Below are 25,523 nucleotides of genomic sequence, written 5' to 3'. Positions count from 1 at the left end.
GCTGGCTTGGAAGGCCAGTCGTCTTTGGTTCATTGCCCCTCCCTGCAATCACAAGTTTCGCAAGTGACGGAATCTAAAACTAGCACTTTTTAAACTTTTTTTTATTGCACACCAAAAGTTAGCCCACTCCTTATTTTCATCTGATTTGCTGTCGATTTTAGGTGGGCTACCTCTCGGGATATTACGGCACGCTGAAATTTTATCGAACAATAAAATGGAAAAAGGAACATCATACAAGTATAAATAAAAGTAACTTAAGCAAAAGGCTCATCTTCTTTGTTTCTTAACTCCTCTAAATACTAATTTCGCAAGAACCTTGTGAAAAGACCATCATATGTGCGGAAATGGTCTCTGTGATTCAGAAAAGATGCGTGGAAATGGGCATTCTTGAGACTCCCCCCCAAAAGCGTAATGAATTCACATTTTGCACATTGAATGTGTGGATTGCATAATGAACTGACAACAGTAAGGCAGAAAACACTTAAAGGACACATGCAAAGGAAAAAAACATTTTTTTTAAAAATGGCTTAGATGGAAAAAAGACGCCATAAAACGATTTTACAACGAAGAAAAAAAATTTTTTAGAGCTGTATTTACAGCGCAAAACGAATTTGTAGTTGGCGCCCGCGGGCACCGCGGAAAAGTGGTCCGTATTTATCACGTGACTGGTCTTTATTTATCACGTGGTGCTTGCGCTCTTTCGGAAGCTTCCTGTGGCCTCTAAAAGTAACTTATTCATCTTTTTTTGAAGTATAACAAAAAACCAAGACGAATAAGTAACTTTTAGAGCCCAAAGGAAACTCCTGAAAAAGCGCAGGCAGACGTGATAGACCTGTGCGCCGGTCAGACGACGGCGGCGGCGCCCCGAAGCAGACAAACTTGTGCGGCGGTGGCGACGGCGGCTTGGAGAAACGCGTTGAAGCGGCGTTCGCACAACGCTCAGCGTGCGGCGGCGACGCAGCGCGGCGGCGCGCGGGCCTACCACGTGACCAGCGGCGGCTCCCGCGATCGCCAACTACAAATTCGTATAGCGCCGTAAATATAGCTCTAAAAATTTTGTTTCTTCGTTGTAAAATCGTTTTATGACATCCTTTTTCCATCTAAGCTGTCTAAAAAAAATGTTTTTTTCCTTTGCATGTGTCCTTTAAAGTAAGCAAAGCATGCGGGTAAACTGGTCCAGTAATGATGCAATTAAAGACCCTGAACTTAGGTTGCACTGACCATCTTTTTGATCCCTCTCAGGGTTTTTGAACCCTGTCACAAAACACTGCTGCTCCATAAGCAAGTATGCATAGTTTGTGAAAATAAATTGTTGAACACAAACTTTACAGACCAAGAAAACAAACAAAACTCACCTGATAGGTAAATATGCATCCTTTTTTTCTTGTGTCCCAAAGCTGCAAACATGAATGAGATGACATGAGCATTTTGCTACCTTCAAGGAACACTGACTCCCAAAGAAACATTTTTTCTTCAATGCCTCAATAGGACACACGTGTCCTATTGAGGCAATTTGGAACAAACATGTTTTGAGAGTTCAGTGTTAGTTTGACATTATCAGGGGGATTAAAGGACCATGCCAAACTCCAAAAGATTCAATGTTATTTGATAATAGCAGTTAAGATGTCCGAAGAATTTCTATACATTGTAAGCGACAGATGAGACGCTCCCAAACTATTGTCCGTGGCAGCATCCATGGAGATTCACACTCATTCGAGAATCACTCCAACAGGGACATGTGAGGCAATGAAGAGGGTTAAAATTATTGGACTGGGAATCTCTGTAGCTATAGAGTTCTCACAATGCCTTTTTGCTGGCTTCTAGATAAGAGTGTGTTCTTATATCCTCTTTTTTGGAGAAAGCGCTCAGGTGTGTGTGGGTGCCAGTCTTGAACCAATCGGACATGATTACTTTGAATGAATACGTAAAGATATTGTCTGTGGGAAACTATATACTTGTATATTGTTTTTGGATTCTTGCATGCTTGCCTTTCTTTTTTTTCATACGCCACTGGGGTTATAGTCAGTAGGAAAGTATTCATGGGAATCTGCAAATGACCCCCACCCCTTCAGACAGTTATGGTCCACAAAGACAAAAAGTTTGAGTAACACTATCATAAACATGTGCTCACACTTGGGTGTGAAGAGACTAAGGATACCTGTGATATTTCCACTCTGCTGCTATGTGTCAAAAGGGGTCCCAAAGTGCATTTTGAGATCCTCGTTTTATGATCTTAACTCAACCTATGAGCTTTAAGCCTCCTAAAAATTCGAAATTACATTCATGTGGGACAAATTTGCGTATTAAAAAGGTGATCAAAGATCCCGACACTTACCATTGGCGCAGAACGACAGATGGCGCTACCAAACCTTGCTGAATATGGTCGAACGACAGACGGCACATGTCAGCATCTCGCGAGCGATGGGTTCCCGCGTGAACGAGCGGTACTGATTGGCCGCTTGTCCACGTGGGAACCCATCGCTCATGGGTGGCTGACAAGTGTTGTTAGTCGTTCGACCATATTCAGCAAGGTTCGATACTGCCTGTTGTTCTGCGCCAACGGGAAGTATCGGAATCTTTGATCACTGTTTTAATACGCAAATTGGTCGCGCATGAATGTAATTTTGGGGTTTTCAGGATACTTAGAGCACGTAGATTGAGTTATGACCACTAGGTGAGGATCTCAAAATGCACGTTAGTGACCCTTTAACATCTAAATGTGTGCCAGAAAAAGGGTGTGGAAATTTCCTTTTTCTAAATGTATTTGTAATGTAAATGTAAAAAATAAATATTTTTTCATGAATTCAAGACCTTTAAACAACTTTATATTCGCAGGCTCAATATTTTGCAAATTTTGTAGATTCTGGACTTTAGAGATATTTCGAGGGCATGAAATTTCGCAAGTGGAAGATTTTCAACTAGAAGTGATATGATGAGTATTTCTTACCAAGGGGTGAGTATTTACATACCTCTTTCACTATATTATTTTAGTCCATAGATTTTGAAGAATTGGGTCCTTGCAAAAATTAAGGCATTTAAAGTATATGACTAAGTCAACATCAACCTTTTTTAAGTAAGGGATTTCATAATTAATTGGATGAAAGCATATTCATGACTCCAGCAAACTATAGGGGGTGCGCTGGTCAGGCAAAATGGCGGAGAGGAGGTCGTTTTCGTCATTCGGCAACGCGGACCACTATAAATTTCTTTCAGTGCAGTGTAAAATCGGTGTCACATATAAAAGCAAAACAATTTTTCGACTATAGAAACCTTCTTCTAGTAAGCGCGTAAGAATGACACGGCAGAAGCATAAAAATAATTACTGGAAACAATGTTTGTTTCTATGCTACCTACGAGAACCAAGCAGCGATAGCAGACGACAGAGTCAAAACGACCTCCTTTCCTGAGCTTCTCGGCGTTGCCGCTACGCAGCATTGGTTTTGCTGGAGTCGCCAATACTGTAAACGATTTTACGGTACAACAATATTTCACAAATTTTGCTAAGTGTGGGTTTCGGGAATATTTCACCAGCCCAAACTCTTGCAATTGGGAGTGGTATGCTATGTATTTGTTACGCTAGGGCAGTGGTTCTCAAATGGGGGTCCGCAAAGGCATTCTAGGGGTCCGTAAAGCCCTGCCTCATCAGCCAAGCCCAGCAATAAAAGTTGTCTTTTCTCCAGATTGAGAAGAAACATTCCTATTTCTGGGCGAGTTTTCTGGTGTGAATGTCAATGAGAGAAGTCTACTTCACAATAGCCCTTAGTTATATCCATTTATTAGATTATCATAACCTATACCTTTCCCTTCCCCTCACCACGAACAAGGTCCTCCATCATCTCCGCCGATCCACAAGGGGTCCGCGAAACATGGTTGAGAACCACTCCCCTAGGGTAATATATTTGTGCTATCTATTTTCCCCCAATACTTTCAAGTTGCGCAATTAACTAAATTTAGGTCCTCGCAAAAATTAAGTTGTTTACAGTATGTGTCTGTTTTTATCTTATGTTTTGTGCTTTCATTTCCATCAATCTATGCAAATTTTTTCATATATATTTTTTTTTTTTCATTTATCACACTTTTATAAATAAAGCTTGACTCTTAATGCCTAACTTTGTCAACCTAGCCCTTACAGTTATACAACCAATGTATTTTAAACTACACGGTCTGAAAACTACATTAGCAATCAAATTTGTCCTTTAATTCCTCTCACAATAAGCCCCTTTCCAAATTATGCATTCTTTTAGAAGATATACAAATACTTCACAGTAGTGTGTGCAAAAGACACCACCAAGCTGACAAGACCATACTATAAACAGAGTAATTTCCATCCATATCTGTGTGGTTATAGAAATACATATTTTATAGTGTGTGCCGATTTGCCATATTGCAAGATTTTCAAAGCCTTGAGGTGCCACCTCTGAAAGGTTATATTACCTTTATGCTGGAATCCATTGACCCTGATGCCACAAATTCTGCATGGGGGTGGAAGTCCATGCACCGCACATTGCCCTTGTGGCCTACGAGCGTCCGGACCACTGAAAAGTGAAACGAATCAAAGCACTTATTGAGTTTCACAATCAAAACTGGTAAAACCGAGCTCCTCCTTAACAACCTACTGAAGTCTATAGATACAAAAAACAGGCGATGTAATCATCCTCATGAAACTAGGCATGTCAGCTAAAAATGGAACCAAATTTTTTTCGTTGAAAATTGACATTTGTTTTAAATGTTAGTACCCTCACAAGTTTGTATGAGATCACAATTTTTGTGAGAAAAATGTGCGTAGGAACTAGAATAATTCACCGCAAACAGTCGGTAGATGTGTAGGATGGCAAAACGCAAGGAACAAATTCAGTCGCCACCTCTAAACCTCTAAAATCAACAAACATGCATGCCAAGTTTAAAGGGAAGATGGGGCACTTCTGCATTTGAGAAAAAACACTTGAAATGCGTTCATTTGGCCTTCAGAATAACAAATATCACAATTATGTTTCAATGCGACGCGCCGGAGAGCAATCAGAGCAATTTCAAAATAGGGCTGAAGCCCCGCCTCCCTAGCCTTGGGCAGCCAAAAGAGCCGTCGATGACGTCACGGACAGCGACTGCCTTTCGCGTTTTCTCGCGTTTAACAATACTTGCGCAGCAAATGGTTTGGGTATTCGGGTTCACGGGGTAAAAATACACTAGAAATCACTTTTAACACATTTTTTTCAAGAAGCTCCGTAGCGTCCCTTTAAGAAGAAAAGAGTGAAGATTTAGAGTGTGACCCTTTTAACCGGGGGGGGGGGGGGCAACAGCGTGGTGGCAGTTATGATAGAACTTGTAGGTGTTGGACTACGCGTATATCTCGTTAGCTTTAAAGAAAAACAACTTCTTGTTTCTTTGAATCTTGAAAAAGAGCAAGCGTATTTAATTTATCATGCTTCACATAAACTTCCACACCTTTGATTACTAAAATAAAACCCACATTTCTGAAGTTTAGTCAGTCCTTTTAGATAAATATGCGCTCGGATTTCGAGTTACTCAATTGTTTAGGTTCAATTTGTCCGGTCATGTGATCACACACTACTATGTTGCTGCTTGCTTCGTAAACATGATTGAAGAAGTCGAAATCGTCTCCAATTATGGGCAAACTGTGACTGGGACGTTAATTGGCGCAATCCTCAAGCACATCATAGGCAAGACCATCGTTGATGAAACTTGATAGAATGGTGGTGTAAGTATTTATTTTAACACCCTCTCGGCACCTACACGCCCCAACTCGCACATCTCGCTCGAGATTGTGCAAACTGACAATACTAAAGGCTACAAAACGGAAGCACCTCCCCATTGTTCTGCTCCCAGTATGAATGCATTAAAATAAGTTGAGTTTCATCTTATCTGCCCTGTAATGTTTTATAGTTCACACTGAAAGAATAAAAACACAGAAAATACACGAGGGACAGACACACACAGTTCTTTCAATGAGCAACTACGTTTAAATGATGCTCATTACACTATGATGAACCACCTGAAAGAACTGTGTGTGTCTGTCCCTCGTGTATTTTCTGTGTTTTTATTATTTCAGTGTGAACTGTACTCTATCCAACGCGCTCTGCTATGTGTGCCTAATGTTTTATAGACTCTGCTGAATAATTTTATTATCTCATTTATGCGGCAAACACTTTCGAAGCCCACCTGATTAATCTAACAGTTTCGTCTGGCAAGGGCCAAGCGATCAGTGTAACTGCAGTCACTGCAACACCACCCAGCTCTAGCAGCCTCAAACACTAGCTGCAACTTCCAGGGAGTAGTGAACAGAGCAGTTTTAAACCCCATTCATTTAATTCCTGTTGCAGTCCACTTAACCCAGCATTGTTCAAGACCGTTTTAACAATAACACTACCGTAAAATCCCGAGAGATGACCCACCCCAGAAAGATAGCCCACCCCTATTTTTAACTTTATTTGTTATATTCTTTTCAACACCGAAAAATAGCCCACTCCTTGTAATAGTAGTGTTGAGATCAATGATGGTTTCGGTGTAAATGCGGATGTTGCTACTGGGAAATAAGCGAACGTTGCTGACTGGGAAGTACAGTCGTCTCTGCTTCGTTGTCCCTCACCACCATAACTAGCTTGGAAGGGACACGACCTAAAAATAGCAATTTTCTAAAACTTTTCTTGATTGTACACATTGAAAGTTAGCCTACTCCATATTTTCAGTCAATTTGCTCTTGATGTTAGGTGGGCTATCTCTTGGGATCTTACGGTATGCGTTCATATATCGCATTCAAAAAGACATTCCCCTACTACTGCCTCCAATAACTGTGGTTCTTTCATGGCAGGATCACGTTAAAAGGACTGATGAGGCCCAAGCACATGTGGCATGGCCAGAGCTGCAAACAAAACCACAAAACTTCCAAGACCCGCGGGGGGGGGGGGGGCAAACTTTTCTTTAGAGGAATGAACGAAACTCAAACTACTTTCAATCTATCAGAGTCAAAAGCAGTCCAACTGTACGTAAGGTAGCAGCAGCACAAAACTACCGAACCGCAACCTGTCTTTCGATTCCTCTTTTTGGGGAAGTGCTCGTGTGACCGGGGGGGCGGGGGGGCCTTAGCACGCGAAGAGCCGCAGCTTGGCAAGCCCTGGACTAGCCAATAAGAAGACACTATTTACAATTTCAGGTGTTGGACAAATTAGGCTCGACCGGTGCCTGGATGATTAGATTCGTTCTTCGAAAAAGCCAAGTGGAGCAGGTAGGATGTTGGGCTTTTTCATCTGGAAGCCCATTGGGGAAAGCAGCGTTGGAATCTTCCAAGAATATGTCCAGTGTTTACATTGTATTGATGAGCAGAGCTCATTGTTAGTAATGCATAGTAGTCTCAGATGACTGGCTGTTTTTCTTTTTGTTATGATGATGTGCAATTGCACTTATATGATTAAATGTGCCCGATGATGAGATGGGACTGCTGGTAGAATTTCGGAAACATTTTTCTGCCGGCTGCCGGCAGAATAGACACTGCCTAAAATTAACAAAACACAGCAGCATAAAATGGGAAGGAGTACTTCACCGTGCCTTCTACTCACATTAGGTGTCGGCAATCTTCCATATTTCGAATTGAATGACAAGGGGGCAATTTACTTTAAATAGATCACTGCCGTCAGCTGAACACGATGGGAATGAAAGGTTTAAACCTCAACAACCAAGGCGCACTTTGCGTTTTGATGTGTGTTTCTGTCTCCCAGTGCCACTCCACACACCGTGAACTTTCCGGCTCTTCATTGTATGATGAAGAAGACGATAAGGATAAACTTTATCCTTATCGTATCGCAGTTGTAGGAAACATGGTGAAACGTAACTTTGCGAATCACCAAAGACGCACTGGAGTCGACGGAGAACGAATCTTGACTTGTGACTGCGCTTTTGAGTGGGTCCACTCACTCGTTTCACCATTAGAGCAGATCCGACGGTTGCAAAATGTTTTTTCGTCTTCCAGCGACATCACGGACACACTTTCAGCCACATTTGCGATACATGTGCACGTAAAGCGAGGAACATTGCACGTCCCGCACCACCAAAACACTGGCGCGAAATTTAAAATGCTCTGTTTCCAGTGTTGTCAGGCGCTTACTTGGGCGAAATAAAACCAACATAAGAAGAACAAACGCTCGCAGCGCAGTGGAACGTAATCGGCGCCACGAGAAAACAGCGACGTTGCTCGGTGCTCTCCGTCAACTTTGACTTGAAAGTCACTAACAGAGATGAAAACATTGGTTTCAAGATTTTGATCGCCGCCAGCACGGAGCGCCGTAAAAGGAGAAGGGAAACGCATTAAAAACGACGACGACGACCCCCCCCCCCCCCCCCCCCCCCCCTTTTAACCTTGTCTGCGGCGCTGCACGGGCTTTTAAAGAACGCGCGTACACTGAGCCCCCCCCCCGTGACCGCGGAGCACGTGCCGCGGGAGATCTCGGCGGCATCTGGAAAAACGCCATTACCATAACACTTCACGCACGGTCACTTATCGTAAAAGCACGAGCACGCGAACGCGCGTGGGTTTGCGCGCCCTGCACTAAAAAGCTGGCAGAATGTGGGTCAAGCTCGAAAGGTTAGCGATAAAACGAGACGCAACCAGGCAACGGCTCGACATCGCACTACGAAACGAGCGACATCCGCGGCTGAGCAAAAAGCAATGTCACTAACGCATAACCTTTTTTGCCGTAAACGAAACACAAAAACAAGCGCACGCATCAGCGTCAAAAACGACGCTCTGGTGGGAATCTCTTCTTTTAATCTTAAGCTAAGGGAAAATAAGGACTGCTCTAGATGTAGCGATGTCGGGGTACCACTAGCAATCATGTTTCCAGCAAGAAAAAAAAAAAAAAAAAGCGGTAAAATGAGACGCTTGAGAAGCGTAGTGGGAGCACTTACTTTTGGCAGCTTCCAGGTTCCAGATCTTCACAGCCCCCGACATAGAGCCCGCGCAGACCATCTCTTCGGCAGGGCAGAACTTGACACACTCCACCGCCGTCGTATGACCCGTCAGGCTCTGCAGCGTCGACAAAAAATCAACACACATAAGGAGTGGGCCCTCAAACCACGCGTCACACAGCCACCCCCAGCCAGCCACGTCGCAGGAGGGCAGCTCATGTACCGCGCACCAAACAATACTCTGTGTCCGGAGAAGGAACAAGAAAATACCGAACAGTTTATGTCTCGCGATCCTACGGGTGAGTGCAATTCTCGAACCGCTTTATCCCCCGGAAACCGTGGAAATGCAAGTCACGAACCCCAATAAACAATGCATTATCTCCATTGAAACTTTGGATTGGGCTAGTTGGTTCATTATGATCTGGAAGACTTAAAAGTGCGAAAAAAAAAAAAAGGACGAGGAAGAGAGACATACAACACGGACTGACGCCAGTCCGTGTAGAATGTGTCTCTTTTTCGTCCGTGTCTTTTTGCGCTTTCAAGTCCTCCAGACCTTATCTCCAGTTGTTGTTGATGTTGTTGTTTTTTGTTTTTGTTTTTTTGCAGTGATTATTTTGACGTCCACAGTCAAAATATATCAGAATTATTTCGACATATGTGACGTCACTTCCGTAAAGTCTCCAAATGGTGGCTTCATTATTTCGACGTCCCCCTCTAATGTAGCCATCGCAGTGGTAGTTGTTTGGTGGTTTCGTTCTATTGTCGGTGTTGAGTTGAAAGAGTCATGCGTTACATCCCTAAAAAGTTTCCATCCTAGTACGTTCGCAGTGGAAATGCCTTATACAGCGTGTGTGTGGGACTGGCTCGACAACAGTTGATACTTTCGGACAAGACACGCCCGGCGGCGATGTTCTGAGCTCTCGCACGTCAGTTCGTTCGGCATACGTCTCAGTTAAAATTTTGAATCTACAACAAAGGCAAGCTGGGTATCCCTCTGCATTGCCTGCACATAACAAATGTTAGTGCGTACACTACGCAACACTGAGAAATTTGGCACGTGTTTTGTGCCTCCGTATCGTGCGAGCGCGTCTTCGTATGGAGCGAACCAGCGTTATCAGCTTTTGAAGCCGCGCCAAACGGCACCTAAATTCCCCTGATCGATGAAGCGAAGTGTGTGTGTGTGTGTGTGTGTGTGTGTGTGTGTGTGTGTGTGTGTGGAAGGAAATTGGGGGGGGGGGGGGGGGGGAGGGGGAGTGAGGGCCAATAGTGTACGCGCACAGGGCGCATTTGTCACTGGCTCATGGAGCGAAGCCTGTGGTCTCTAACAGCGAAGTGATGGATAGACTCCCATTGGCAGCGCGCGGCATAGTTCTAAGGAACGCCACCCCACTACCATGGCGCAGCGGCCCGGCCGCCGGCAGGTCGTCGGCAAGAAAGGGGAGAGGGTGGCCGGGCTCTGCAGAGTGGCCGGCCGCAGAGCGTTGCCGAATCGTGGGAAATTTCCCATATTGTGGGAAAAGGCATGACAGCCACGGAAAAAAAGGGAAAACACGACTTGAACACATGTAAAACGTGGTAAATATTTTTTTAATCAAAAGCTAAACTGAAATTTTGTCGTTTTCTTATCTACAGCGAACAAAAGGAAGGAAGGGCACTTCGCTACTCAGACATCTTGCTCTTTTGAAGAGCCAACCCAAACCACCACGACTCGCATGTGCATGTTGGTGGTTCGCGCGCTTTCCTCACTGCTAGCTACGCATACGTCCTCTGTCAGTGCGTTATATCATGGATTGCACAGTGGGTCGCGTTCCTTCCATATCACGAAAACGAGCAGGTAGTTTAGTTAATGGGCTGCTTGCCTTCATTTAATTTTCCTGGTTCATTCAACGAATGTAGAGTGCGCAAAAGGGGGACCAGTTTGCCGAACGTCAACTCCCACATTTTGTCATTTATGCGATGAAAATTTCTACAAAATGAGAACATAAGCGAGCTGTTGCTGTATTTAAAGATACTTAGTGTCATGCATATCTTACAAACGACTTTTGTCACTAAATTCGGTTTGTGGGGAAAAAAAAGGGGGGAATTTTCGCCGCTCGAAGCAGGAAAAAAACGAAGTGGCAGTGCGGCGACACTGCGCAGAGCCAATACCACCTAGAAGACAAGGCCTGCGCATGACGTTTCGTTAGTAGATCCCCGACCCGCCCCAAGCGGCAAACACCCCGAAGCTTGACGAGAGTAGGGGCCGCGCCGCAACTACGTCGCAGTCACTTGTGGCCGCAGCTGTGTGCGTGACTGCTGAGCGCGAGCTGATAACGAGCTTCCAGTGCATTTGCGACGTGCACGCGAACGCTCCCTCAGCCAGGAGCGCGAGCTAGCACGCGCTCCTGGCTTTGAGACGCGCATTTCTAGCGCGCGCGCTCGTTCTCCGGTAGAACGCTTCAAAGCAGCTACCCGAGGTATAAACAGCGCCCTCGAAAATGGCGTCCAGTGTCAGCATCCAGCGTCCAACGAAGGGCTTTTCAGCCCTTCGCGCAGCAGTAAGGCAATTTCGCTCATGCATTTGACGCTCCACGTGAACGTCTAACTTCATCGTATGCTATTTGCAAGAGACACTCGGCGTGAGCATCTGTTTCATTATCTGTTACACAAACCACTGAAGCAGGCGATGGAGCAGACGATGTAGCAGACGATGTTGCTCATCCGGGCTAGCTAGGGGGCGCTGAGGGGATCTACTAGTGATGACGTTTAGAGGAGGAAACGCGCAGGCCTTGTGTTCTAGGTGGTATTGGCAGAGCCCGCCCGCGGGCAACATCCGCAGAGGTCGCCCGGCCGGACTCAGAGCGGCGCGCAGCTTGGAGGAATACGCTACGTATGCGAATGCTTTCGCATTCCGACACGTTAGCAGTCTTCAGTGTCCTTGTAGTTTTAACCGGGTTTTGTGAGTTCGTTGTTTAGTTTAGATTTTCTTGGTTCGTGCAAACACTGCCTCCTTGAGATTTTTTGACCGGTGCGAACGAACAAAGGTTCTGGCGCGATTGTACGGGATACGGGCATTTTTTGCAATCAACTGCAAATTCAAATAAATTATGAAAAGCAACGGTGCCGCATTCTGTAATGTTGGGCACAACCAAGCAAACGTTGCGAGCAGCCTAATAGCTTATGTACTTTAAAACGTTTCTTTTGCAATTTTACAATATTTAAAAGGTAATAAAAACTACAGTCGACTGCAGATCTGTTTTCGGAAAATGCGTGTTAAACCGTGACGCCCCATGTAAAGAAGATAATATTTGTTTTATCGTCACTTTCGATCACTTTCTAGTCCAAACTCCGAAGTTCTCAGCTTGAGAAGTCAAAATAAGAAGAAACAAATATTTTGACGGGGGATGTCAAAATGATTTTGAAAATGATTTTCGGTCGCGCACCAGTCACCTATAGCTGTGTTTGGAGATTTGTGTTTGTCCTTTGTACCCCTTGTTCCCCGTCTCCAAGGATTATTTTCGTCTTTCCACGTCTTCAGGAAGTGGCTTCACGGACGTCAACATTTAAAATTATTTTGAACGTGGACGTTGAAATAGTCACTACTTTTTTTTTTCTTTTTTTATCACCTTAATGAGAATGATGAAGCACTCACCACTATTAGCCATCTTTTCGGTGTTTTTTTTTTTTTTCTATCAGCCTTGATTTTAGTGCTGCGTCTACCGTTCCCAGACACCGCTATCTTCCGTTCGAGGCGGGAACTATACGGCAATCGTTCATACAAACCTGAGGTGATGGGGCGAAACTGTGTTCATTGTACAACCAGGCACACAGAAGATGACGAGAGCTCCCTTCATAAACTCCTTCGTTTAATAAATAAAACCGAGCCGCCCAAAAAAAACAAAAAAACAATGGAGCTAGTAAGACCCTACACGAGGTTCAACGCGATCGAGCAAGGCCACAGTTCAGGGTCGAGGCTGTCCTTACACTCGAGCATCAGTGGAAACCCCAGGCTCTTCCGCCCTATCCGTAAATGAATCCAACGGTGACGTCGGTAATTACAGTACAGTGCTAACGCTTGACTCGAGACTTTTTTTTACCCCTTTTCGCTATCGACGACGCTACCGGGAATTTGTTATGCGACGCCCGCACCACATTATTCCAACCAGTTGGCACTGAGTCAGACTGAGCCGTTAAATCTCCTCCAAAGTGGACGCAGTCCATAAAGCTATACCTGAACTGGTCACCCGGAACAACGCATAATCATACAGTCGCCGTCATTTTGGTTGGCTTTTCGAAAGCGGTTTGCCAGAAAAGCCGGAGGGACTTCTAAGTAGATGAATCAATCGCAAGTACGAGCTTTCACGAGGTATTTCCTCTCGGAAGGTATGATGTTGCCTTCCCTCGTAAGCTTCGTGTTATCCAATGTTTTGTTCAACTGTGAACCTTCAATAACCAACGATCGATTGGCTTTTGTATTTCGTAATTAATTATAACACGCAGGATGGCAATTCCCAACACACTCAGAGACAGCGGTGATACCCCTACCACTTTAACCCGCATTATCGCACAGGCGAACTGACGTGTACCGTTCCGAGAAATTCGAGAAGAAACTTCTTAAACTGCCCCGACAGCTGCTGTTGCCAAGCGGCCATTAAAAATCCGCGGCTAATAATTACACGCGGCGCACTTTCTCCCTTCCCCGAGCGCACGCCAACGTGCGAGGTCTCAGATTCGATCCTACTGCGGACGAGGAAAAGCCGAACTCTGCTGGCTTCCCAAAAGACGCTCACAACTAATTACTCTGGAAGCACGTCCCGCAATTGCCATTGGAGACGGCAGCATGAGCAGGGTCTCGCCACCAAACAATAGACGCGGCGGAACAGGGAAACGGCACCACGTGCGCGGCAAAGAAAGAGAAAAAAATTAGGATAAAAAAATCTTAACATTCGTGTTTGTTTCAGGTTTTTTTTTTTTTTTTGTTTTTTTTTGGCAAAACGGCCGCAACTGTTTCACACACGCAAACAAGGCAATGCAATATAAAAAAAAAAACAAAAAAACACAGACACACGAAGTTGGCAAAATAAACCTTTACGGAAAATGCAGTGATGTGATTAGCCCGAGTCATTTTGTAGCACCTTTTGGAGCAGCAATAAGTTCCCATAAGTCCATTATAGAGCAGCAAAAAGTACTTTTGGAGCACAAGCACACACTTCATTTTAATTCGTACTACTGTGAATAGTATATATGTTAAGATTCGTGTGTTGGCCTGTCCAAGCAAAAAGAAGAAAAAAAAAAAAAGGTGCATGCTTTGCGTTTACACTTCAGTGCAACGCAGGTTTGATTCCCTCAAACACAGCTGTTTAGTTGCACATAGGGAGCCTTCATGTGCGCTTTGCTAGTGTGATGCCACCCTTTGTAATACCACTCGCCGACAAACCAGCAGCCATTTTGTTCCTCGACGATAATCCGTGGGGCTTATAACCCTCCCGGAAACAAGCACCGTATCTCAGAAGTTCGGAGCAGCGTTGTGGAACCCACGGAGGGAGGATTAGCATTTTCCCCCTCGGATGGGATTACCGATGGACACAAAGGCCACTTTCCGGCGCACGGGGAAACAATGAGAGAAACAAAATGGCGGTGGAAGAGGGTGTGGGAAAGGGAAACAGGCAGTTGGCATCACTCTATGCGAAGCGCACATGAAGGCACTCTAGTTGCACATAGAAGCACGAGGCATGGCAACAAGATTCTCATCGAATCTTGTTGCCATGCCTCAAGCCGGACCTGCAAACGTGTATAACACGTTTGCAAGTCCGGCTTCAGGGCGCTGCCATCTTGCCTGTCTGGGGTGCGCTTGGACCAGTCATAATCCGATTACGAAACCTTGCTAAGGCGTCGTAATCGGATTATGGCCGCTCCCGAGAGCGCACCCCACTGAGGAAGATGGCGGCGCCCTGAGACCGGACTTGCAAACGTGTATAGTTGAGACTGCCGTGAATGGTCATTTTAGGTACAAAATAAAATGAAAACCAAATATTATATTCAACTGAAAAAAAATGTGTTCATCATTTTCAGCACATAAACTGATATCTGAATCAAGTTTTAAAGATTGCAATAAAAATAAAACTCTTAATTGAGATTAGAAAAAAAGACACTTTTGTCATTGAGGTATGAACAATAATGACATTTTGTACGTAGAACTTCATGTTAACAAAGATCCGCATGTGAACGATTATATCTTCAGAACTTAATCAGTTATTTTATTGTGGCATTATTCTCAAGTCTGAGGAGATTAATAAAGTGAAATCAAGTTTTGGAGCAATGATGGTGCAAATGCCACACATTTAGGCTAAATATAGCAGGGTGAACTCTCTGGCGCAGTTTGGCACAAATGGCGCAGCAATCCCATCACTGATAATGGAATAACTGGCGTGGAACATATCGCCAGGAACTAGAAGCAAAAGCGTCCTATCTAGATCCATAGTAGAGCAAGGCTAAAGAACGGAGCCAGACGAATGTGCCCTTCTAAAGCAGAACGATTACAATACACGTATACATATACGTAAACAGAACGAGTACGGACAACAGAAAACGATGTGGCTAATGTGAACCGGTGCTTTCTCCGAGTACATGAAGTCGAATCGATGATAATGGCATTGAAGTAGTCAAAGGACATATCGACGTTCTCTAACAACATATAAGGAACAGGGGGACGGCTAGCAGAACATTGATGGAATTAGATCACCGCGGACCTCGCCGCCGATCCGACGTTGGCTGCTCGTCATGCGAGGGTTGCGGCGCGAAGAGTTTCGTTGTTGCTGTGGTTGATTTTTAGTCACACTTCACCTTGCTCCAAAGAACTGCTATTCCGCTGCGTAATTGCAAAGGAAAAACTAATTATTTGCCGGTCTGCAGCCGCGCGTGGCGGTTATGGGAACAACGGGTGACAACGTCTCTGGGGGGCACGCGGAAGTCAACAAAACCTCTCCCCCCTCTGCTGCTATACACTCGCCGTCAGCCCCGTGGCGAACCGTCTTTTGTATCCATCGCTCGCCGCGACCTTCGACGATGTTAACACTTGAAAAGTCGACAATCGCGGTGGAAGCGGCATCTGAAGAGAGAACTCAACGGGAAACCAGGTGGTACCCCAGAGTACGTCGCAAAAAAACACGGTTTTCTGCTCTTCGTTCCATAGGTGACACAGATTAATTCCCGCAGTTAATTGGGCAGTGTCCGAACATCCTTGCACCGCCCCCTTAATGTATTTATTCTACACTCCAAAAAGACTCCGCTCTTGAAAGGTTCTCCGACGCCCCAAAAACTCGTTCAGTTCGTAAAGACCAGCTTCGCCTCAAGCACAATCGCCCCCTGGCGCACTCGAAAGGTAACTGGGCGATGAAGAACTCTTTCGCATCAAAAAAATGAGCTTAAAAGATTCCCTAGTGTTAGCGTAGTTGAAAAGGCATTTGCCGTCTTATCCCGTTCGTCACACGGAGAAGTGGAGGATGGTCAGTCAGCGAATAAACTATGGCTTCCAAACGCTTAAATATACCCTTCCACGTCTGTGAAATAACTTGTGTCTATAATTTTTGTGAAATAATTTTTGTGACTTTCATAGTGTAACTCCTGAAACGTTCACATTTTTTCTTTGGCATAGTGATAGTGTGTGACAAAGTGTGTGGCACGAATGTGACATAGTTATTTTGGTCATTTTCAGTTTGTGTGTCTTTGCAGAGCGAGTTGCAACAGCCGTTTCTTCCTTTTTTTTTTTTTTTTTTTTTGTATACCCGCATACAGCTGACCATTGTAGGGCCCCGAGGGCTAGTCAAACTGCGCAATGCAGCTTTTTTTCCTCAGCAACTAGATGCACCCCGACTAGATGGAAATAAAGTTATTATTATTATTTTTTTTTTCCTGAAGAACCCTTTTAGAGGGTTCTTAAAAGATCTTTTTAGTGTGCAAAATATGGACAAGCCGAAGAAGCCCTAAAAGTTCTTTTACGATCAGACTTTTTATAGAGTGTATACAAATACTGCCACTCCTTTCGAGTTGGTGGTAAAATAGAGCCTTTCAAAATTAAGTCCTCTTCTGGTAGACCTGCAAAAACTGGACAGTAGGGTGTGAAAAAAAAAAAAAAATACACCACAAGGTTGATAAGTCCGTAACATAGCATATAAAAGGTAATTTCTACTCATATGCATCCAGTTATAGAAATGCAAGTTTCGCGGTGTTGGCCGTTTCTTTAATTGTACTGCATAGTTTTTGGAGCTTTGAGAGGCGCCATTTTTTCGAAAAGGACCTGGCACACGAAGTTTCAGCAGCTCACACATTCTACAGGCTGTTTAATTTTATTTCGAACCGATTTTTATTTATTCTTTTAAACAAAGGGGATCAAGATTAGGTGAGTGCCATCTTCGTTGTGTTTTACCAGGCTCGGCGGACATTAGATGAGGCGATAATCGTCATGGTGGGGTGGCTAACTAGCCAAGATTTGTTCAATAGCTTTTTAATCATTGATTTTAGGGGGCATGTTGCAACAGCATTATTGACAGCAACCACTATTAGAGGTCGGACCAATATTAATATTATGCAAAAACGTAATAATTTTTTTTAATTATTCAATCAATTCGCGCGTTTTTTTTTTGTTTTTTTTTTCTCACGATTTAAAACTTGCACGCGCAAAAAAAAAAGAGCGCCGCAAGCCCTGCCCACAATGACGCTTGGAAGGGTGACGTCACGATGTCGGCAGCGTGTTCTTGGAGGGTGCGCAGACGGCTCAAGTGACGATGCGACTGAAACGCCACTCTTCCAAGCGTCATTGTGGGCAGGGCTTGGGGCGCTCTGTTTGCGCGCAATTTTTAAATCGGGCGATTAAATCGCCACTTAGCGGAATAGCCAGAGAGAAACGGGGAGCTCGCGCCTAAACAAGTGTCCAGCGAAGGCTATAGTGACCGCCTGGCGGCTAAAGTGCGTAACAAAGAAGCGGGGATCAAATGGACCAGGCGGGAGAATACAGGTACAGAGCACGACACAGTTAGCACGAAGACGCGATTACAGTCCAATGTTTCGCCAACACATCGCAATAGGTGAGCGGGCGCGCAAACGAACAGGGCACCGCGGCGTTCCTACGTGTCACCGCGGGGGTGCTCGTGCCCCGAAACAATGACGGAGGCAGTGTCGCGAGCATACGACGAACCGCAGGGAAGGGCCAACGCCCGGCCGCTGTTTACGGGAGCGAGCACAGGCCAGCGCGAACACGGGCTCCGGGCCGCGTCAAGCACCGAGCGAGGTCGTCAGCACGACGCGCGGTTACGAAGCGGAGGTGTTCCCCGGTGAACGCCTCGTCACGTCGCGCGGGGGACCTCCACGGTCGACGGCGCTCCAGTCGGTAACAGCGGCCAACTAACCAGACGACAGAGAACGGATGCGGCCGGCGGTGATAAAAGTGAGGCGACAGGAAAATCTAGGCCGTACCCCTCGGACCGGAGATCGTTGATGCGGCACGCCCGAGCGTCCATTGTTGTGACAGCTCGTTCCGCGCATATATATGCCGCGCCCAATAGCGGCCGAAATCGAGAATGCACTCGTGTCGCGGCGTGGAGTCTCGTGGTTTCGCATCCACGTGTCGGCTCCGCCAGTTTGAACCCGGGAATTTCACGCGTGAAAACTTGGGTAACGTTAAAGGGGCTGCGCGACGATATTGGGTGGGAATGTTTCTCACTTTAGACAAACATACTGGAACTAGCGGAACCCAAAGATACTCCCACGCAACTCCACTCACCAAGAAGCTTCCTTGTAGCCGCGTAATTTTTAGAATAAAAACGGATGTTTGCTTTCAGTCTCTCATTCGCAAAACTTGAGGACGAAGGTGTGGCGATCGCATTATTGGCGTTGTCAACAATGCGGCACCCAGGATTTCGTCGTCAAGCTTAGCGACCCCCTTGTGACGGTATTCAATAGACCGATCTCACCAAGCGTTCGGCGCATGCGTGACGCCGCCATAACTTTAGTTCATAGCAGGCAGACGGCCGTGCATGCGAGAGCTCGTGCCTTCTCGTGCTCCACACGCGTAGAGCTCCAGCGAGGTCGTCGCACGTGCAGAAAGACTAAAGTTCCCTCGATGCATTGCGGCAGCGGTGGCGTAGTCAAACTGGCTGGTGAGATCGGTCTACTGCGACTCATACAGTGGACACGGGCACTGCGTAAGCATTCGATTTGGACCCGTGACAATCAATACGTCGACACGCATTCAGGTATAGTGGTTCGTACTCAATAATCGCTGCGACGACGGGAACAGCCTGAACAACAATGTATGGAACTCAGCGCGTGCCCTGTATTTTCCCAACCACAGCGCGTGGCTGTCTATGATAAACATTGGCAGCGTGTAATCGGCTCCAGATCACGTGCCCGCTTCTTCTGGCTGCGAGTTGAGGGGGTGAACGCTGCTACTTTTTCTCGGTTTTTTTATTGCGACTGCCCGTCGCGTGTAGGAAAAAAAAAAAAAAAAAGCGAACGCGTGTTTTGTAGGTTATGAACGCCAGTGAATAACTCTAAGCGGTATTTACCGAAAGTACAAACATGTTTGCGTTGCCCCTGAGACTTCATATCGGGAGCTTCCTCACCATGGGAACTGGCCAACGTTATGCAGTTCGCGCATCCCAAGCAGAAAGAGAGGAGGCTGAAACCGAGATTTCGTGCTCTGTGGACTCGCTTCCAGTACGATCGACAACATGCTGCGCGCGTCGTAAGGGGGGGGGGGGGGGGGGGGGGTGATGCCATTTTAAAAGACTTTGGCATCTCATAAAGCTTTAACTCGATACATTGACACATACACGTCACGTACGCACGGGACTATGGTCCAGGCGGGTGCTTTTACTTGGCCACCCCCCTTTTCAGTCTCCCACTCACGGGCTATATTTGATGAGCAAAATTGTGCGTGAAGGCACAGCCGGACTAAGGAGGACGCAATTATGAACCGGGCCCCCCGCAACCTGCTTACTTGGGCATTTTTTAGGCGTAATCTGAAATTCGCTTAATCAGAAATAGGGAAGTTAGTCGTCTACCCGACCCCAATAAGACCACAAATCGAATACGCGCACTAATCGATTTGGTCGCCATTTTAAAATTGTCGCACCTACAAATGAAGGAACGTCCAAAACCAATTTTTTTTTTCAAACAATTTTTTATATATTAGTGTCACGTCATTTCGCGATTCGTGGAGACCTATCTGGCATCGTAAGCTTTCTTGACTACTCCTTCCACATAGACGCTTTAAAAACGCGCCAGATCGAGCCGCCATTGCCGAGCTTCTCTTGTCTTGGAGAGACGCCGAGCCACTGAAGCAGGCGTTGACGAGCCTCCCGAAAAGGACTATGCTGGGGAGAAGGGCACAGTAGCACCTCAAGTAACGGCAATACCCTGTCCTGCTGTGGTAATGATGAAGTGAAGCAAACGGAATGACAATAAACGGGAACGGAAGGACGGTTATGGCGGCACCCATGCACAGTTGCCAGAAAGCGCCTGTAAGATATCACAACGCGCAGACTAAACACTCCCGAGCCAGTTTTCGTCGGAGTTGATAATGCGCGTAAAATCAAATTCCTTCATACTTCGTCTTTCGCAAATTCCACACCACCACTCCAATAGACCATTTTCGAAAGTCCTCGCCATCGCCTCTCCGCCATTGCTTGCTCACGTACCCCGAGCATGCATTGGGCACGAGTGTGACGTCAGCGTTCGGCGAGGACTGGGACCCAATCGCGCGCTTCGTGTCCAAACAATGGCGACCGCCAGTGTTGCTCGACGGACTTTTGAAAAGGGTCTACGGCGGAATAGAATGTAAGGCCAAACGCGCCTAACAGAATGTAACACCGCTAAAATCTCACGAAACGCTCGGTGCCTGTATTATTCGCAGTAATGAGATTTAAAATCGCACTATAGGAACTGTAAACCTCTTATTCTCTCAACTGTAGGCATGTACCATGCTTTGTTTTTACTGTTTTGTAATGTTTTGACAGAATGTTTGAATTGCGTTTCAACCCTCCCTTGGGCCACACTCGAAACGAGCTATCGAGGGTAAATCAACTAATAAATCCCAGACAACGTTCTTCGAATATCTTCGGCTTATTTTGGTACTTTCGCGAACTACTTGGCTGGATATTGCGCAACATCAGTTCTTCTACTATCGCAAAACTCGGCACTCCAAGCACACCGAAACGAAACAGTAGGGAAGACGTCGCCGATATCTCAATCGTACGCAGGTGATATAGAGCGGAGTTCTGCAAGATGCTGCGGCACTACTACCTGGAAATTTGTACTCGAGTGAAACCTTCCAACTCGGACACACTGCAGTCTCTTTTAAGAGGCCCTCCGCCCGGGTAGCCAGAGCAAGAGAGGTTCCCACGTGTCGACTCGAAGCCGGGCTGTGAGTCCGGAAACGCGAGCGCCGCTCTCGCGTTCGGAGCGGAACCACTGTGACGGAGTCCACCGATGGGCATTGCTCGCGCCGCGTCCGGACATGGTTGGGCCAAGTGGCCGAAGCGATGCGGCCGACAAAAGGCTCCCCCCGTCCCTGTTCGCACGGTGTGCCGTTGCACCGAACCGCTTCGCAGTTCGAGCGTGAAAACGCGACGCGCGTATCCTCGAGTGCGTTCGTGCGGAACGCCACTGGTATCGTCGCTGCAGCAGCCGCGGTGGCGGCGGTGGAGACCCAGTGCTAAGCGCGGGCAAGTGTCTCAGACGGCTGGGCGCCTCCCCCGGAGAAATCTCTGCGTGCCGCGAGCAAATCTTCCGTTTCTTTCGGTCGTAGACTTCCACCAACTGCGCGAGGGAGCCACGGGGTCTAAGGTTACGCGGCGATAATGAAATTCTGCCGCTGGATGTATTCGCGTCTTCATAAATGATAACGCATGCATGCGGTAGCGGCGTCGACGGAGCTGTGATTCACGCAGAGAGCCAAACCAGGGTCGTACTCTCGGATGTGGCAAATAATCGTTGGGAAATAACCAGAAAGCGCATTGACACCGGCAAAGCGCCGGCCATGCCCTTCGGGAAAACTACGGATTTCCGTATTTGTAGTTTTTTGTACCTCTCGAAAGTTTTTTTTTTTTTTTTTTAGCCAATTAATACGCTGTATGTCTAAAAACGCGAGTTTCCAACGTATCATATAAACTCACTATTTGCAACTGCTTCCGCTAGGCACAAGCATCAAAGACACAGAAGAAAAAAAAATAAACGCGTGACGATATGTCGTTGTTTTTTTTTTTTCTGCCGAATCTCGTGGTTGGCCAGACTCCCATGCCCATATGCTGGCTACGGCTTGGGCGATCCGCGCGTGCCGCCATCACCCGCAGCGCCGCACCCCGCCGATAATAAGACGGTATCCTTGAACCTATCGGGAAGTTGGTCGGAAACGTAGCAGCGGCGAGCCAAGGGAGAGGCACGGGCACCCTTCTTTTTCACCCACGTCGTTTTCATGGGCGTCGTGTTGGTCTAGGCCGGCTCCGAGCATCTCCCGAGCGCACGCCTTGGCAATGGCAAACCGGTCTCCGTAGAGGACGGCCCCCGCCTGCTTCGCTCCGCGCACGGCTGGATCAGGCAGCAGCCGTCGGCGGCGACCCAAACACGGTCCAAACAAGGTCCAAACACGATCCAAACACGATCCAAACACGATCCAAACACGATCCAAACACGATCCAAACCCGGCATTTGGTCCCGCTGCAGACCGCAGCATGTTTTCGCCAGCCCTTCGACGTTCGCATTTTTGGCGAGATTGTTATCGCTGCGATTACTGATCAGTGTTAAAATGATGTATAGCTTGCCTATAGAAAGTGAACTCAAACGGCGTTTTCGCGTAATGGCACGCTTTGAAGCCCAGTTCGTCGGACGATGCAGTGGTCGAAGAATCCCCGATTACAGTAGCACCGCAAGTCAGCGAAATGCCAATCTGTCCAAACGGACAAACGCAGACGACAACAAAAACATCCGGATGGCGTTTCTTTCTCTCTCTCTATCTCCACAAAATCAAGTTATTACAGGGCAGCTCGGTCTAAACACGACAAACACACCTAGCTCGTATACGCGTCTTTTTCGGTGCTTTCATCTAGAAAACGTTCCACATACTTATCCGTCAGCGCGTGGTTCGACCCGTGTAAGCAGCAGCAACAGAAATGAAACGACAGCCTCACGATACCTGAGAGCAGAGTGTCGAACCGGAACCGAACCGTTATTTTTAGCCGGACCGGTACAGAACCGAACCCAAATCTTCGCCGCCATCATAGAACTGAACCGGAACAGAACCGGAAAAAAAATATCACGGTAGCCGGTTCAAAACGGTTCACGTTATTTTTTTTTTTTTTGTTGTTGTTAATATCAGAAAAAGAATTTTTGATAACAAAAAAATCGGCAGAGCTCTGTATTACCATGTATTGGTCATATCATAATATACAGAATTGCACTGTATGAGAAATTGTAGGTTTTCGTTGCGCTTTTCTATTGACACTATGATTTAATCATGTGTAACGCGGTCACGTGACGTCGCGGTATCAAAACATGCTGTCAAGTAATGTCACGTCACGTGGCCTCGTGCGACCGAGTGAAACTGCAACGGCTTTCAACGCACGGGTTCCAACAAAGCCGGTTTCGTTGGAGCCGACGCAGCGGTTGCCATAGCAACCCGTACGTCGAAAGCCGCAAGTGTGAGAACCAACCTTCATGTCTGAAGCTCAGCCGATGCTCTATGCTTTGGCAATTCCCAGTGCATGACTATGATGAACACTGGCGGTACGTAATTAACGTCGGATCACGTGGCCGCTTGTTCTAATTGCGAGTTGAGGAGGGAAAGCTGTTTCTTTCCTTTATTTATTATTTTTATTTTTTTTTCCAAAATTTTGCGCCTGCCATTTAACGGAGAGGAAAACTAACGGATAATTGTTTGCAAGTTACCAACGCCAGGAATTAAGTCTTCGCGGTATTTACTAAAAACACACACAAAAAAGTTGTACAACCCAGTTTACATGTACACATTTCCCTTGAGGCACACAAACGTGTTATCGTTGTTGCTGTACTGCCTCAGGAAGTTGTCCCCAAGAATAGAAACATTCAAAGGATTAAATGTGACTTAATAATTAATTCGACGTTACATCGAACCACAAGTGTGACCGGTAGGGATACCTGAAAAGAAAGTTCTAAAGTGGACAGCCGAACGTTGGCAGTCGCTCTAAGTTTCACAGGAGTGTCGTTCTCAAGTTCTTCCCCAAGCTTCGTCCCACCTGAGCTCCATATTTTGTTTAAACTTCACAGTCTTTGGGTGCAAAATAAAAACAATGCAGGATTACTTATGACAAGTGACACAAGCATAATTTCCGAATTAACACCCCCAAACGGAGGAGGAAGCCCCTCAAAAATAAGTATTCTCCGAAAAAGCAACGAAGAAATAACAAGAAAAAAAAAAGGGGGGGGGGGGGGGGTACTTCTAAAAGCATACAGTGTTGTAAAGGTTCCTCTACCCCGCATCTTCGGCACAGACCTCAAAACGTGGCCCCGGAAACACTTTGTTTGCAAAACCACTCTTGCTAAAAAGTGTGTTTTAATAGCGACAGACGCTTATGCCGTTCCTCGCGACGCTGCACCAATCAAGAATAATCTGTGTGTCTGGAATACACGGCTTGCACTGAGCGCGAACCTTCTGCAGCGTGCATTTTGCAAGAACAAATCGCAATGACCACCAGCATACAGTGCGATGGCGTCGCGTGCAAACCATGTCAAACAATTCAGCCTTCTGGTGAAATGCGATGTTCGCAGCACTAGCAAAAGTGAATGTCCGAATTGTAAAGTTGTGCAGCAGATATAGCCGTCTCGCGATGATATACGGCAGCCTAATAAAATGATAGAGCGCATGACGTGTAATGTATAAAGCAGAGTTGTAAAGTGAGGGCCCAAAACCAGTGCAGGTAAAACCGAACATAAACATTAGCCTTCCGAAGCGGTATTTCGCGAAGTTTTGAGTTCGTGCAAGCTGATGCCCAAATGTGAGTGATGTTAGGATTATAAGAATCTTCGTCTCGCCTTCGCGCTGTTCATGTGTAATTAGAAATATCAATAAACCATTATGGTTTTTTGTTTTTTTTTTGTAAGGCGTTGTGTATCGATTCGTTACAAGAATAGCCCATTTATTATCTCTCCCTTTCTGCATATTTCCTATATTCGCCTTCAGACTTATCATGTGAGCACAAAGTCCTTTTTGGCACACCCTGCAACCCGGTGTTTCACACTGTCAAAGAGCGAACAAAAAGAACGCTTCCGCAGATTGGCTCAACCGCTGACGTAATTTCGAGTATCATCCTCCCGTGTCAGTCTCGAGCGGTAATCTCAACTTCATAACGACAAATTTATAAATGATAATAAAATATACTTAATTACTGACTGAAGAATTGACAACATAAATAAAGGGCCGATCATGTTAAACACGCACCATAGGTAAATAAATGGTCCCCAAATTATATGAAAGACGCCCTGCAAATCTTTTCCGGCGTTTTTAACCTCGATATGCACGCGTATAAGTGATTTGGGAGAGAATTAAACAAAACTTCTGATTTTGAAGCTGATTTAAATAACTATTTGTTCCTGACACA

At 46.0% G+C, this 25,523-nt stretch overlaps 1 protein-coding gene across 11 annotated transcripts in view; it reads right to left on the bottom strand.

Moving 5' to 3' along the window:
• LOC8041779 (katanin p80 WD40 repeat-containing subunit B1) overlaps positions 1-25,523 on the bottom strand; it is a 172,747-nt gene that overhangs the window by 69,973 nt on the left and 77,251 nt on the right. For all 11 annotated transcript variants that reach the window (XM_042287100.1, XM_040499184.2, XM_029991423.4 and 8 more), the window contains 3 exons: positions 8,917-9,034; positions 4,435-4,535; positions 1,356-1,397 (listed from right to left, as the gene is read on the bottom strand). In XM_042287100.1, coding sequence (XP_042143034.1) covers positions 1,356-1,397; positions 4,435-4,535; positions 8,917-9,034 — 261 coding nt within the window. The remainder of the gene's footprint in view (positions 1-1,355; positions 1,398-4,434; positions 4,536-8,916; positions 9,035-25,523) is intronic.

Source organism: Ixodes scapularis, unplaced genomic scaffold, assembly GCF_016920785.2.
Source record: "Ixodes scapularis isolate PalLabHiFi unplaced genomic scaffold, ASM1692078v2 PGA_scaffold9__187_contigs__length_104089568, whole genome shotgun sequence".
Classification (NCBI taxonomy): Eukaryota; Metazoa; Arthropoda; class Arachnida; order Ixodida; family Ixodidae; genus Ixodes; species Ixodes scapularis.
This window is presented reverse-complemented; position numbering and strand designations above follow the sequence as displayed.